We start from the raw sequence: 14,191 nt of genomic DNA, 5'->3' as shown, positions 1-14,191 counted from the left end.
GAAAACTAACATGGTATCATAAAATTTTAAGTGGAATTTGGATGACTAGCATGCATGAACACTAAGATTGGTCAGAATGGTTTATTAATACTCACAACCAAGCATAATATTGGATATATAGATAAAGGGGCAGTGATTTAGTTAGGGATCGAGTTGTGTGAAGCCTCCCTCATGCCTACCAGCCATGGAGCAGCATGTATGGTGGGTGCCTGAAGGACAGTGAGGTGTGTGTTCAGATCAAAGGCTCACATTTATTTGGGTTTTTAGGAAAGGACTTGCATTGTTGCCAGTGGAATGGTCAGATAAAGGAAGCTGGACCAATAGCAAAAGAGTTCTCTAAATATTAACAAGGAAGGCATACTCAAACTGTGCCACAGTGCTGGGCATGGAGCACAGAAAACCTCAGGATGGGGGGAATTCAAATTATAAGTGGGCTACAACAGCAAGCTTGTGTAAGAGTTTAAGTATCCAGTTCTAACTAGAATTAGGTACAGTTAATACCTATCATATAACAAGGGCCAGACCTAGGGAAGTGGAGGCATAAATTCCTCTGGTTAGTCACATGGTACTACCATTAGCAAGTTGCGTTCTTTGAATTTGTTTCACATCTCTAAAATGGGATAATAATAACTCAGATACCTATTTTTGAGGGGTTTTGGGAAAATCAAATGGGATCATGTATGTAAAGCATTTTTCAGATCTTGAAGTGACTATAAAAATGTGAACTTCTACTTCAGCAATTGTGATGCATATGCAGGCATGTACACGTGACTGATTGATTAAAGTGGTCTAGGAGCATATTGGACAGCTGGGGAAAACCATCTTAAGCCTAAAATTTACTACACTGATAATCCAATATTGACTATAACAGAGAGCTGTAATGATAATTGCTATATTAAATAAATGTTTTCTCAGAAATAAAGTCAATGGAACATAAGAGCATCCATCTAAATGAACTTCAGCTACAAAAGGATGAACTGATGCAGGAATTATTTATTCTTCAGAGAAAACTTAAAGGTATTACCTCAATATTTAATAATTTTAGGTCTAATAAACTCTAATGGGAGTTGTTATATGTCTATATGGCTATAAAGGAAAGATAAAAGTATATAAACCAATTTTATTGTAGTGCCTTTTTTTTGAAAAGTCACGTTGAAAGAGAATCTGCAGACTCTTTGAGCAACAACAACAAAAACACTATGTTGACCACTTGGGGCACAGTGGGTTTTTTTTTGTAATACCCAGAGACAGTTTGTTTTATAATCTGGTGTCTGATGTTATTGTTGGTTGTTGGAGGTGTGTGTGTGTGTGTGTGTGTGTGTGTGTGTTTGTGTGTGCGTGCGCACGCATGTGTGTTTTTGCTGTGGTGGTAAGGGGAGTTAAATTATTTTTGCATTAAATCTTGTTAATAGCTTGATGTAGAGCTTTTAAAAATCAGCTATGTGATTTTGTAAATTCAAATGAAAAAAGTACTGGAATATTCTAAGTGTAGGAGAATATAGGTGATACTTGACAGAATCATAGAATCTTAGATTTGTAAGGGAAAATATTTCAATCCATTCATCTCCTAGTCCAGGAAATAGACCCAGAGAAGTAACTTCCAAGGTCATGCAGCTGATAGTCACAAGGAGAAGCCAATCATGACCATGTCATTTTTGTCTTTTAGTTACTGAAAATAATATAAATGAAGCTATATGTACCACCAGATCTTTACAGGAAGAAAAAGTCAGAATCAGCGAAAAACCTCAGAATGATCCTGAATGTATAAGGTAAGGCCTATTATAATTGTATATTCTGCATTGCCATGGAGATGTGGCACCATGGCAGTCACCATCCATGGAATCCATCAGCTGGACCATTCCCAGTCCATGTTTTGGAACTGGGACTTCTAAGGGATGCTTTGTGACGATTTCTGGGAGAAAGATGCTAGAAAGAAAGAAATAAAGAGTTGGGGTTGGGATTTTATCCTGCATCAGTGAGACCATGTGGATATTCTAGGGTCTAGCGCTGGATCAGATTTCTTTCTGTTTTTCCCTTGCAGGGGATCCAGAAAGGTATGTGGCCTGGCTTTCAAAAGGTACCTCCAAAGTGTGTGTTTGTGATTCCCTGGTGGGAAACTATTACTTTTTCCATTCCCCTTTACCAGAAGCTGAAACTGGAGACATTCCTTGCTTTCTACACAGACTCACATATTTCCCCAAACCTACATCAGAGCTGTTCACATTAAACATGAAAACAAGCCTCCAGTTTTCCTTTATATAAAGAGGAAAGAATCGAGAGCAAGGGAGCAGTTAAAGTTAGGGTTTATCATAGACATAATAGTGGGCAGACTCAACTTTAACTGCCTGGGAGTTCTTCCTTTCTTGGGGAGGCAAGAGCTCAGAGCAGACACTCAGATTATGAGAGTTGTCTGTTTCAACAATCCGGCTAGCAGCTATTGTGGGGGTGAAAAACCAACACAAGCCCAACAACAAGAACGCTGCCAGCATAGGTTCTTTTGATCTGCTTTACTAAGGAAAACAACGGTTAAGGGGTAAACAAGCTTACTTTAATCCAGCATACAAATACCGTTCACTTAGTTCAGGGGAAAAAGCCAGCACCCTGAACTTCAGAGCAAATACAAGTTACAAACATTGACAGACAGACCTTGTCTGATTCAAATCCCAATACATAGTTACTAGAGTTTAACAAAGTCCCAACATCCGGGTTCTGAGCTGGAGGGCTCTTAGCTACAGCCACCTGGGCTCTCTGCATCTCACCACCAAGAGTGAGAGCCCTCAGAAAATGGCTCTGTCTTCCTTTTTTTATACAGTTTCAGACGTCATCAAATGTCATCTGAGTGACCAGAACTTAGGCTCCTATGATTGGCTCTGGAGTTAGCACCTCCCCTTAGGACCCTGGGAGCTTCACACCCATGTAGGCTTAGCACTTAGTAATTAGGGGTTTGGGGCAAACTTAGGAGCAAAGATCTAATCAGGCCTCCCTTAGTTGGCCCTACCTGGGGCCCCACCTTAGTTACCAATTCATACCCACATAGGTTTAGCACCTAATAGGGGTTTGGGCCTGGGGCTTAGCACCTAGTAAGGTTCAAAGACACTTAATTAATCATTTTAAAACAGAAAGAAAGTCCCAACTTAATTGATATTACACTGTCTTCCCCAACTTGGAGAGAAAGAAGTTGTCTTTCAGGTGTTATATGCCTTATCTCACTCATCATCCTCTCTAGCACAGTAATGCCCATGTCTCAGTCTTTCCAAGCAGGGGAGAAGCAGGGGAGCACAAACTCAGTGTTTGACCCCAGAATGTCCACATGGCCCCAGGATGAAGGATGAACTCCAAAACTCCATCTCTCAACTCCTCTCTTTCCATTGTCTTCTTCCCAGAAATCTTCATAAAGATACTCCTGGGAGTCTTTGTTCTAAAATGTCACTCACTGGTGGATTCTTGGGATGGCATCTTTTGGATCTTCTTTTTTTCAGGTCGACATAGGTTACAAATGAAATGTTACCATTACCTTTAAATAAAATATTTACTTTAACCTATTTTAACAAAATTCTAAAGTTAAATTCCAGATAAAGAATTGTGAAGAAGGATAATATTTTAATATTTAACTAATTGAAAAATATTACATGTAAATTTAATGGTTTATTATGTCATTGAGAGACTGTGTGGAATATTAGTCTTCCAGACAGAAAGACCTGAATTTCAATTCTTCTTTGAACACTCTATTTGTGACAGTGGGTAAGTCCCTCAAATTCATTTCCCCAGGCAGCTCTCAACTACTAAAAGTTGTAGAAGTTGAATTGGTGGGAGGAATTTCCAAGCTTGGAGTTCCTCACACCAGTGGAAGTATAGCTCTATACCTGCTCAAACATGTGTTATTAATATTTTAAAATATTTTTGTCTGTATATGTAATGTTTCCCTCTTTCAAATCATTGTGTATTCAGTGCTATTCACTCGAGAAGCAGTTTAGAGTAGTAAGAAGAGATTTGACTAAGAATCAGAACTGGGTTCTACTCTGAGCTCTGCCAAACTCTGGCTGTCAGTTTCCTTATCTAAAAATTGGGGTGTCAGGTCAGACTGGATGGTCTCTAAGTTCTCACCTAAGATACAATGAAAGATGATAAAATTTGTCTCATTCTATCTTCTGCTACTTTTAACTTTTGGTTTAAAAAAATTACCTAGACAGCTAAAATTTCTCAACTATTCTTACATTTCAGGAGAAAATCAGAAAAAAACAACAAATCCACTACTTTATTAAAAATTGAACATTTTTGCTATGTGCATGAAGAATGAAAAAGTGTTTCTGCTGTTTAGAATTTTTATGTGCTTTTTGCCCAATCCTGTTACATAAGAATAGCATGTGTTTGAAATTTCTTATGGTCGTATGCTCCAGGAAAAAACCCCAAATGTATTAATTTGACTTGCATTATTTAATAATTCAGTTTTTATTTGCTGGATTAATTTTAAAAAACCCAGCTTTGCTTCTTGGGTTTCATATTATGAGAAAAAGAAACCTCATTACTAAAACCATGAAGAAGCAAATGAAGCCTTCTTTCACATAAATCATACAGGAAATATGTCCACTAGAGCTGAACAAATGCTTCATATTAACAGTGTATTGCCTTGGGCCATCATTCTAGTGGTTTTGAGAAAATATTTGCAATTTAATTTTATGTTAAGTTTTATAAGCAGAAAATATCAATCTCTTGAGTGATCTGTGTGATGCAAAATGAGTTTCTGTAATGACAATCTGCTCATTGATTGTTTTAGACTTTTTTTATGGCAGTGCCCACTAGCATCATTACAGTCAGTATTGTAAGGATTTCCATTATGAACCCCAGTTTCAGAGGTTTATAACTCAGTCATAAAAATATGCTCTAGGCGAAAATTAAACATACATAGTCTGTTAGGGAGCACTTGTTTTCTAACAAATGGTAGCAGAGGAAATTTGGATGGAAAGAATCATTGGTCCATGCACCCTACTCCATTCATTGCAGATGGAATGCTCTGATACTTATCTAATCCCACTTTACATTCTTCTATGTGTATAACTTTACTTAGTTCCCTTGTCAGTTTCACAAAAGATATCCCAAGTGTGAAGAGCTAAGTTACTGAGTATGAAGATTTAGGGAAAAGGACCATCAATCTTATAGCTAGTGCAGTAACTAGAGGCTGATGATGGAGAACTAGCATATGTGACAGCATTTAATAAACTGAAACCATGAAGGCCCAAATAAATTTAACTTAAACATTTAATTTAATTTAAACATTTTAGAAGAAATGGCTTCTTATGACGTGTTAAAATATCTTAGTGTGTTATACATGCATTTTATTGTATCCTTAATTGTTCAAATCTTGGCAGTGAGGATTTTAAAAATAAATTGTAATGCATTATTTTTATCATTACTGATATTACTAGTCTTATTAAATCTTGGGCAAAAAAGAACTTAAATCTTCATTGTAAAAGAACATTTGCAATATTATTTCTTCTTTTGGGCTGATTATCTTTGTGTGTAATAATCAGAGCACACTGATTTATAATTTGTTCCATCTCCATCACTGAAATTCTTTTATAATTAGTAGCTTTTTTCTTGTTTTTCTTCACTATTCAGGTTAGTTATTGAACTTATCTTAATGCCTTCTGTGCATTTGCATAGCCAGTAATTTTTATTGGATTTCTTGTGGAGAGAGAACTGGTTATAGAGTCAGGAAGACCTGAATTCAAATCAGAGCTGTGACTCTAATTGGGCTGTGAGACCCTGGGCAAATCACTCAACTTTCTCAATGCCCCAGGCGGCCTCCAAGACTTTCCCTTGCAAGGAAGGTACTGGGCAGAGAGAGAAGTTCTTGATGAAATCACAAGTCTGAAGGAAAAAAAGACCTGATGGTCTCTCTTTTAATGTTTTTTTTTCTGTATTTAGAAATCTTAAGATAATATTTTGAAACTTTTCTGTTTTTAAAAGATTCCCATATCAAACCCTATAGAATAAAAGACTTATCAGGTGGAGCAGCAAAGCAACCATTAGTTTCATCCCCAGAGCAGTAGTTGTTTATCACATCTTGTCTATGTGGACTTCATGCTTTTTCAAGTTTCCATGAAAAATATATATTTTTTTAAAAATTCTGAACTCTTTCTTTGAAAAACTATTCTATTTATCTTTTACTGTGGTAGTCCCTTTATTCTAAGTGTTCTGGGCTATAGTCTTTTTGGGAAAAATAATTTATTTGTGGCAAAAAATAAAGTAATGGACACTTAGTATGAGAGACAACTTTAACTATTTCCATTCTTTTCCTTGCCTACCAAGTTCGGAAGATACTCTTGATGTACTTTTTTCTAATATAAGTGGAAGTGATGCAAGGTTTCAGATTTTAAGCCAGTTAACAACAATTTAGTTAACAACCTGTGATGCATGGTGAAGATATGAAGAGGGGAAACAACACAATCCCTGCCCTTGGGCAGCGTTCAGTAATAATAATTTGCATATATTCACTTTAAGACTTAGAGACCATTTTTCTCATAACAAACCTGTGAGATAGATAATATAAATAATATTATCCCCATTATAAAGCAGAGAAAAGTGAGGTTTAGCAGGGCGAAGGGACTTACTTGCCTGTTAATGATATGGGAATGGGGGAGACTAGAATATGTGAGAGAAAGAGGAAGAAAGGGAGAGAAGGGAATAGAAAGAGAGGGAGGGGAGAAGGAGTGAAGAGAGAGAAGGAGCATAAAGAAAGAAGAAAGGGGAGAAAGAAAGAGGGGAGAGAGGGAAGAGAGACAGACAGAGGTGAGAGAGATCAGAGGGAGTGGGGGAGAGAGATGAGGGAAAAGAGGAGAGAGAGGGAGTGGAAGAGAGAGAGGGAGTGGAAGAGAGAGAGAGAGAGAGAGAGAGAGAGAGAGAGAGAGAGAGAGAGAGAGAGAGAGAGAGAGAGAGAAAGAAAGAGAGAGAATAAGAGAACAAGGTAGACTAATAAGGACAAATAAAAGGTCTGGGAAAATTCTGCAAGAGATTTAAAGGGAAAGAGAGATCACTTGTTTTGCACATTTGAAAATAGTGGGTTTTAATCAATACCATATTTGCAATGTGCAAGGTATTAAATTTACTGGCCCTTTCCAATGGAGTAGAGATAAAGACAGGACCTATAATTTCACTGGTGCAGACAACTCCAAGAAGAGGAGAATTTACCAATATAGGTTGGCACCTTCTCTACTTTACAGTGATAGACAATGTATTTATGCAATATAGTAAATTATTGCTTTGATATTTTTGGTGAAAAAATATCTCTAAAATAGCCATCGAGGTAACATTGACAATCACTAGATTTATACAAAAGAATATAATATATAATATAATATGATATTATATAATTAATGTTATATAATACTGAAATACTTTCAAACTCTACACGACCTCTTTAGATATTTTTATGTGTGTAGATATTTATTTTCGGATCTTTATTTTAACGTGGGTCTTTCTTATTATCCAAAAAGAAGAATGAGGATTGTGAAAACAAATTACTTTTAGGAAATTCTGGCTACATTTTGCATCTTGATATTAGAGGAAATAAAATCAAAGGTACATATATCTAACAAGAAAGTACTTCAGTTTTCCACAAAATAGTTTTTCCAAAAATTTTTGATCATATGATTTTATCCAGATGAGATAGTTCTTCCTGTTTTGAAATATGTAAGATATAAAGTTCCTTCTCCAACTCCAGGTCCATTCTTTGCTGCAAAATTTTGTTGAATGTTTCTGTTGACTCTGCATCCCTTCTGGTAAAAGTTCATCATTTATTCACTAACAGAGGCGTCTTTACAGCATTGATTGTGTAGCCTCTAAGCTAACAGACATCCCCTGTTTTGTGAGTGTAATATTCTTGGCACATACTGTAATTACTGAGCTTCTAAATAAGTACAAAGGGAAAATTTGATAGTAGAATCAATTGATTACTGCAAAAGTTATGCTTGTAATGAATGTTAGTGATTTTGCCAGCCTGTCCTCCAAACTCTGAAATAATGTTGCCCAACTTTTAGAAAACTGTGAAAACTGAATTTGATATTTCAAAAAATATTTTTAAAATGTTTGTGCACTTTGGATAGGAAAAAACTTTTACGAATAGTCATTTGCTTAACATTATTTTGAGAGAAGGTATCTCTTCAGTGAAACTTTTCTGTGACATGGAAAGGTTGCTGATCCTATTTTGAATGGTCATTAGGGAAAAACAAAACAAAACAAAAAACCGAACCAAACCATGGAATTACTAGATTAATTTCGAATGTAAGCCAAGTATAACAGGGCACTGAACATTAGTTGATAATTTAGAAGGTTAGACTAGTCAGATTAGACCAGACTTCTTTTCTACTAGATTATATAAACTTTCTGCAAGAACTGTAGGTTATTTTTTAATTTTTATTTTAATTCTTTATACTTAGTGTCCACCATGGTGCCTGACACACAGTAGGTAACTGCATTTAGTTATTGTGAAATGAGGGGAGGAGGTGACTATTGCAAGCAATCAGTTCACGCACTGAAGCATGAGGTTTGCTTACCATTATACTGCTTTCTCTTGCTGCAAATGTTATTAATATTCATAACATTATCATTGCTTCCTCTTTTAAATCTAACAGCAGACCTTTTAATGTAAGAATGAATTCTATAGCTTGATTGTATGCTGTATAAAAAATATTTCCTTTAATTTGCTTTAAATATCCTCCTCCTTAATTTTGGTGCCCTCTTGTTCTGTCATTATTAGCCAACTTTAAAAAAGGATTTGGGAGGATGGGGGAAGGTTGATCAGCATTGCTTTTATGAGGGACAAGAAAGAACTCAGGAAAATGTATTCGTGGTGAATGGTAGAATAAGTGGGGGGTTTGATTCCATTTTATTTAAAAATAAATAAAAATGAAACAGAATGAAAGTGTCTAAGTATGGCAGCATGAAATTGAAGCTTGCTTTATACAGCCTAAATTAATTCTCCTCCTTGGGCTCTTTTTAAAAAAGTTTTTTTTTAAATCACACAAAAGGCTGATAAATAAATAATTAGACCTAATTTGGGATAATTCTCCTACTGAAACCTTAAAATTAGAGATATTTACATTTTTATTTAGTAGAAAAATATTATAACTTACATTTTGACAAAATTGTAAAAAAATTCATTTACTTTGTGTTCCCTTCTGAATCTGCCAATATACTTGTACAGCTCAGTTGCCTTTGATTTTGTTTTCCCATTTATTCATTAAAATATATCCCACAGTCTTGATTGCAGCTTTCTGCTACACAAAATTAATAACTTCTTATATCTTTTTCTTATGAGCTGTACTTCAGAATTTCTATTTATTTTTCAAGAGTTCTTAAGGTTCAGAGCACAACACATTTCAGATATGTGAGGGTAATTTTCTCCCTTCCCTGTTGTAAATCTGATGTTTCTTGTCACTGTTTTTCAGGGCTAAAATTATACACAACACATACTTTTTTATAGAGAAAATAAGAAAATAATATTGGAATCAGAGAGGAAGATAGGCTTAATCACTGCAAAGAGATGTGATTAAGATGAATTGATCTCATTGAAATTAAACTGTCAATATTTGACAAGTATATCTCCAGATGTGTAGGAGTGTCTTCAGAAATGAAAAGTTGAGTTATAGAAGTTGAAAACTGATAGGGACCTTTACTTAAAAAAAAAATTAAGAGATGGAGAGTTTGCCTTATTTATCTTTACAGAGAGGCCAAAAGAAATAAAAAGACTTTTCCAACATCATACAAATGTCAGCAGGCCTTGCCATTGTGACAGTAACAGAGTTCATTTCATCTCTCTTAGCCTCAGTATACCTATCCTTAAAATGGGGATATGTATACCTTCACAGGGTTATTGTGAGGGCTGAAAGCACTATATGTAAAATCTTAGTTATTAGTAGTAACAGAATCCAGGTCTCTTGACTTAGTTCTGTACTGAGTTTCAGTTCACTGAACCATGCTTTCCTCCTTTATGGTTCTAGGATTATTAAGCATCTATTATTTATTCACTTTTTTGTTTTCTTAAGAGAGAGATATTTTATTGAAGTATCAAATATTTCTTCCAGAGCTTTGAACACTTAATATTCTTTCCAAATCATCCAGTCTTGACTTCACAATTCTGATTATAGGCACTACAAGTCTATCTATCTCAATTTAGGAAATAGTTATATAAAACAGTGTGTAGTGTGCCATACTGATATTTTTTTTCTTTTATAACAGACTTAAAAAAGAATTAGAACTTTATAAGGAAGAAGACATGGAAAGCGTTTATGAAGCTCTCCGATCAGAAATAGAATTTTTGGAATTGGTAAACCATTTTAATAATGATTTAATTTATGTTTAGTGTTATTTGACTTAATCATATGACTCTATACACACACACACACATCTCATATCTTTATCAAGCTAAAATAACTTTAGGGTAACCTGGTTTATCATCATGCCACAAAAGAAATTATAGACAGAAGGAGATAATTATTTGAGTGTCTGTGAAAAAAAATTAGACATTAGAGGATTTGGAGCAAAGAGTTTTTTTCTTTTAAATTTAAGGAGCATTTTTTAATATATATGTATGTTAGTCTAACTTTTTTCTTATGAGCTCTGCACATCATATTGTACATGCTACTTTCCATATGCTACTGTGATATTTTAAAATATGGTATTTCTTAGAATTTCTCATTATTTTTAAACTTTGGGCAGTCTGAAACACCAATCCTGAAAGCCACTGATCATATACTCTCATATTATCCATGATCTCTCTGTCATCATTTCTTTTATATTTAATAGGGGAAGGAGAAATAGCAGTATAAATATGTGATTCCTGTCCTCAAAGAGCTTATATTCTAGTTAGGTTGGAAAAACTAGAAGTAACAGAAATGCCCAGAATGTTAAAATAGCAGCACAAGAGTTAAATAATAATAATGCTTAAGTTGTCACAAGGTAATATGTGCTTAATTAGCAAGTGAATAGTATAAAACGAGGGGACTGACTGGATGATTGATCTCTTTGGTCCTTTCTAGCTGAAATTCCTATGATGCTAAGTGTTACATTCAACAGGAGGTCTCGTTTTGGACTAGAGTAGGACCTTTCAATTCACTTCCATTTAATAGACTTTCATTACACATTTAATATGTACCTTGCCAGATTCCAAGGATGCAAAAATAAAAATAAAACAAGCTTAAATGTCAAGGAGTTTGCATTCTCCTATGGAGTTGCGAGTACAATATGGGGAGGGTGCAAAGACTAGCAATAGGCAGAAAAAGGGAAGGTTTCATGAAGCAGCAATTTAGTTGAACCTTGAGCAAAGGTAAAGATTCTGAAAGGCAGAAATCAGGAAGGAGTGAATTGTAGACCCAAGGATGGCTTGTGAGATTTCATGGAGACAGGAGAAGGAATGTTAAATTGGAGGGACAGCTGTAAATGATACAGAAGGCATGGGAAATTTTCTTGGGAGAAATGAGAAACTAGCACATTTTAAATAGGTTAAATAGGCATGGTGTCATGGAAAGTGCATTTGATCTTGGTTTCAAAAGGCCCAGATTCAAATCCTGCCTTCACTCCTTAATAGGTTGGTGACTTTGTACAAAGTCTTTAAGTCTCAGATTCCTCTTTTTAAAATGAAGACCAATAATATTTGTGGTCTCTGCTTCAGCACAGTACCTACTTAGCACATAGTAGGTGCTTTAAAAATGCTTGATGACTGATTGAGTCATAGAGTTGCTAAGATGGAAGCATTGCATCGGTCTATGCAAAGATGTGCTAGAATGATGATAATAATAAAATAATTATCATTATTATTATTATTATTACAATTGAATCTCATTATGCTAATAATAATAATTATTATTATTGTTACAATTGAATCTCACTACGTTGTCTTTAGAGTCCATGCCTGGGGATTTCCTTGTAATGAGGTCCTTTCTATATGTGAGTTAACAGATTTTGCTAGGATGTAAAGAAATGTCTCTGCGTTCACATAACTTTCTCCTTCCTATCGTTTTTTATTTATTTGCCCTGGAGACTTATGGTATAGTTGAAAGAGTATGAAACTTAGAGCCTGGAGAGACTCGGGGTTGAATGGTGTCTCTGAAGACTTGTGAGTTGTGTCGCTTAACTTCTGTCTGCCTGTTTCCTCATCTGTGAAATGGGGATGATAATGGTCCCTACCTCCCAGACTTGTGAGGGTGACGTGAGACAAAAATTGTAAAGCCCTTAACGCAGTGCCTAACATGGAGTAGGCACTATATAAATGATAGTTATCGTTATTATTTAAAAGAACAAGGATACTTATAGTCCCTGCCTCATAGGGCTATTATGAGGATCGAATAATATAATGTTTATGAAGGGGTTTGTGGCCACAGTGGATAGAGCACTGGGCCTGGAGTCAAGAGGACATGAGTTCAAATCCGACCTCGGACACTTAGTAGCTGTGTGCCCCTGGGCAAGTCACTTACCCCTGTTAACTTCAGTTCCTGTCATAGAGGGTAGGAGAGAACTTAATCCTAAAATCCCTGCCCCCCCCATTTTAAATTCTCAGAGGCTTTTCCTATGATTAGCTAATGATGTTTTTTTAGAAGGTAAGAGCAATTTGAGAGGTCAATATTTTACCTAATGTAGCCCACTGCAGCTAGAATGTTCCTTCTCAAATGGATTTACATTAGAGATGAAAATAAGTCTTTTTGGGTCCTATAAATAGACAAGTAAATTGGGATCTCGATATGTTGGATTTCTTTTTACCTCACCAAAGAATCTGAATTCTATCAGATGCAAATTTAACTGAAACATCTGGATCTGCTTCTACCAGGAAAAAAAATTTATGGGCAGAGTAAATCCATGAAATGTTTTGAGCTCTATGGAATTTAGGTGCTGTGTAAATCAAGGTACCATTACAAGAGAAGAGAGCACATTTTAAAAACTGTTTTTTTAAACTTCAGATTTCACCTTGCAACATTTCTTTTTGACTGAAGATCTGTTATTAGAGGATTAATGTGCTGAAACCATTTAACTATCATAATGCTTAAAAGCTTTTTGTTTTTGATAGGCATAAATTATACTTTTATGATATCCGAACTTGAAACAGTGCAAAATTTCTTTTTGTTATATCAGAAAGTTGTAGATGCTATTTTTGAATACTCTTTATCTTCAGGTTTTGTGGGAACATATTTGGATTGCTTTTAACTTCTGACTTTTGCCAGATGTGAAATGAATGAAGTTTTTTGCCAGCCTAGAATTTTTATATATCATTTAGCTCTGATTCAGTTTAACAAGTTTAATTTGACTCATTATAAGTCCTCTGTAGGTGTATTTTCTATTTTTTTCTTTTAAAAACTGTTTCAATAGCCACAGAAGATGTGGTTTGTGTTTGTGCATAAAAATTTACAAACAAAAAATTTAGAACTAGGCCAAGAGTAGGAAACCAGTGGCCTTGAGGCCACATGTGGCCTTCTAGGTCCTTGGTGTAGCCTTTTGACTCTGAGTCCAAGTTTTACAGAACTAATTATTTTATTAAGGGGATTTGTTTGGAGAAATTTGGATTCAGTCAAAGGGCCACACTTGAAGACCTAGAGGGCCACATGTGGCCTTGAAGCTGCAGGTTCCCCACCCCGGGTCAATTTGAAAATATTCTATATTTCTAATTACTGTTATTTTTCTTCCTTAGACATTGTCGCAGCAAAGTCTTCAAGCAAAACAATAGATTATGGAGGATCGATCAATGTCACTAAATTAAATACTTTTAATGCTGATATGGATGATACCCATCATAACAGATTCTTTTTGAAAAGCATTGAACTGGGTTGCTGATGATACCAAGAATTGTTTTCTTGACAATTTAAAATAATAAGCATTTATTTGTTTATGACATTATTGGTTTGTAGTATCCTTAAGCCCTTCCCCTCTAGCTGTCAATCTGTCATTTCTATACTCTCTAGAGTATATATAAATCTCTACTTTCCATTCCTTAGCACAAATGATCCTGGAGTTAATCAGAAATATACATAGGAAGAAATGCTTTGGTTATTGACCCACTTTTCCATTGCCATTTCCATGCAAGTTTCCCAGTTTCAATTCAGTCTTCTTCCAATAAAGATGTCTACTGAGAGAGCACCTCTGAGGCTGCTGGGCTTCAAAAGCCAATTTTCTCCTCCTTCCTATAACATTGAGTGAAGGTCTTATG

General features: G+C 35.3%; 1 protein-coding gene across 1 annotated transcript in view; it reads left to right on the top strand.

The window, feature by feature from the left end:
* Positions 1-13,711, top strand: part of CCDC172 (coiled-coil domain containing 172) — a 50,381-nt gene extending 36,670 nt beyond the window's left edge. Inside the window, exons 6-9 of the mRNA XM_036734221.1 lie at positions 916-1,017; positions 1,667-1,769; positions 10,237-10,324; positions 13,676-13,711. Coding sequence (XP_036590116.1) covers positions 916-1,017; positions 1,667-1,769; positions 10,237-10,324; positions 13,676-13,711 — 329 coding nt within the window. The remainder of the gene's footprint in view (positions 1-915; positions 1,018-1,666; positions 1,770-10,236; positions 10,325-13,675) is intronic.
* The last annotated feature ends 480 nt before the right edge of the window (positions 13,712-14,191 follow it).

This window comes from Trichosurus vulpecula, chromosome 8 (genome assembly GCF_011100635.1).
Source record: "Trichosurus vulpecula isolate mTriVul1 chromosome 8, mTriVul1.pri, whole genome shotgun sequence".
Taxonomy (NCBI): Eukaryota; Metazoa; Chordata; class Mammalia; order Diprotodontia; family Phalangeridae; genus Trichosurus; species Trichosurus vulpecula.
The sequence above is the reverse complement of the archived record's forward strand: the minus strand, read 5'-3'. Positions and strand labels throughout refer to the sequence as shown.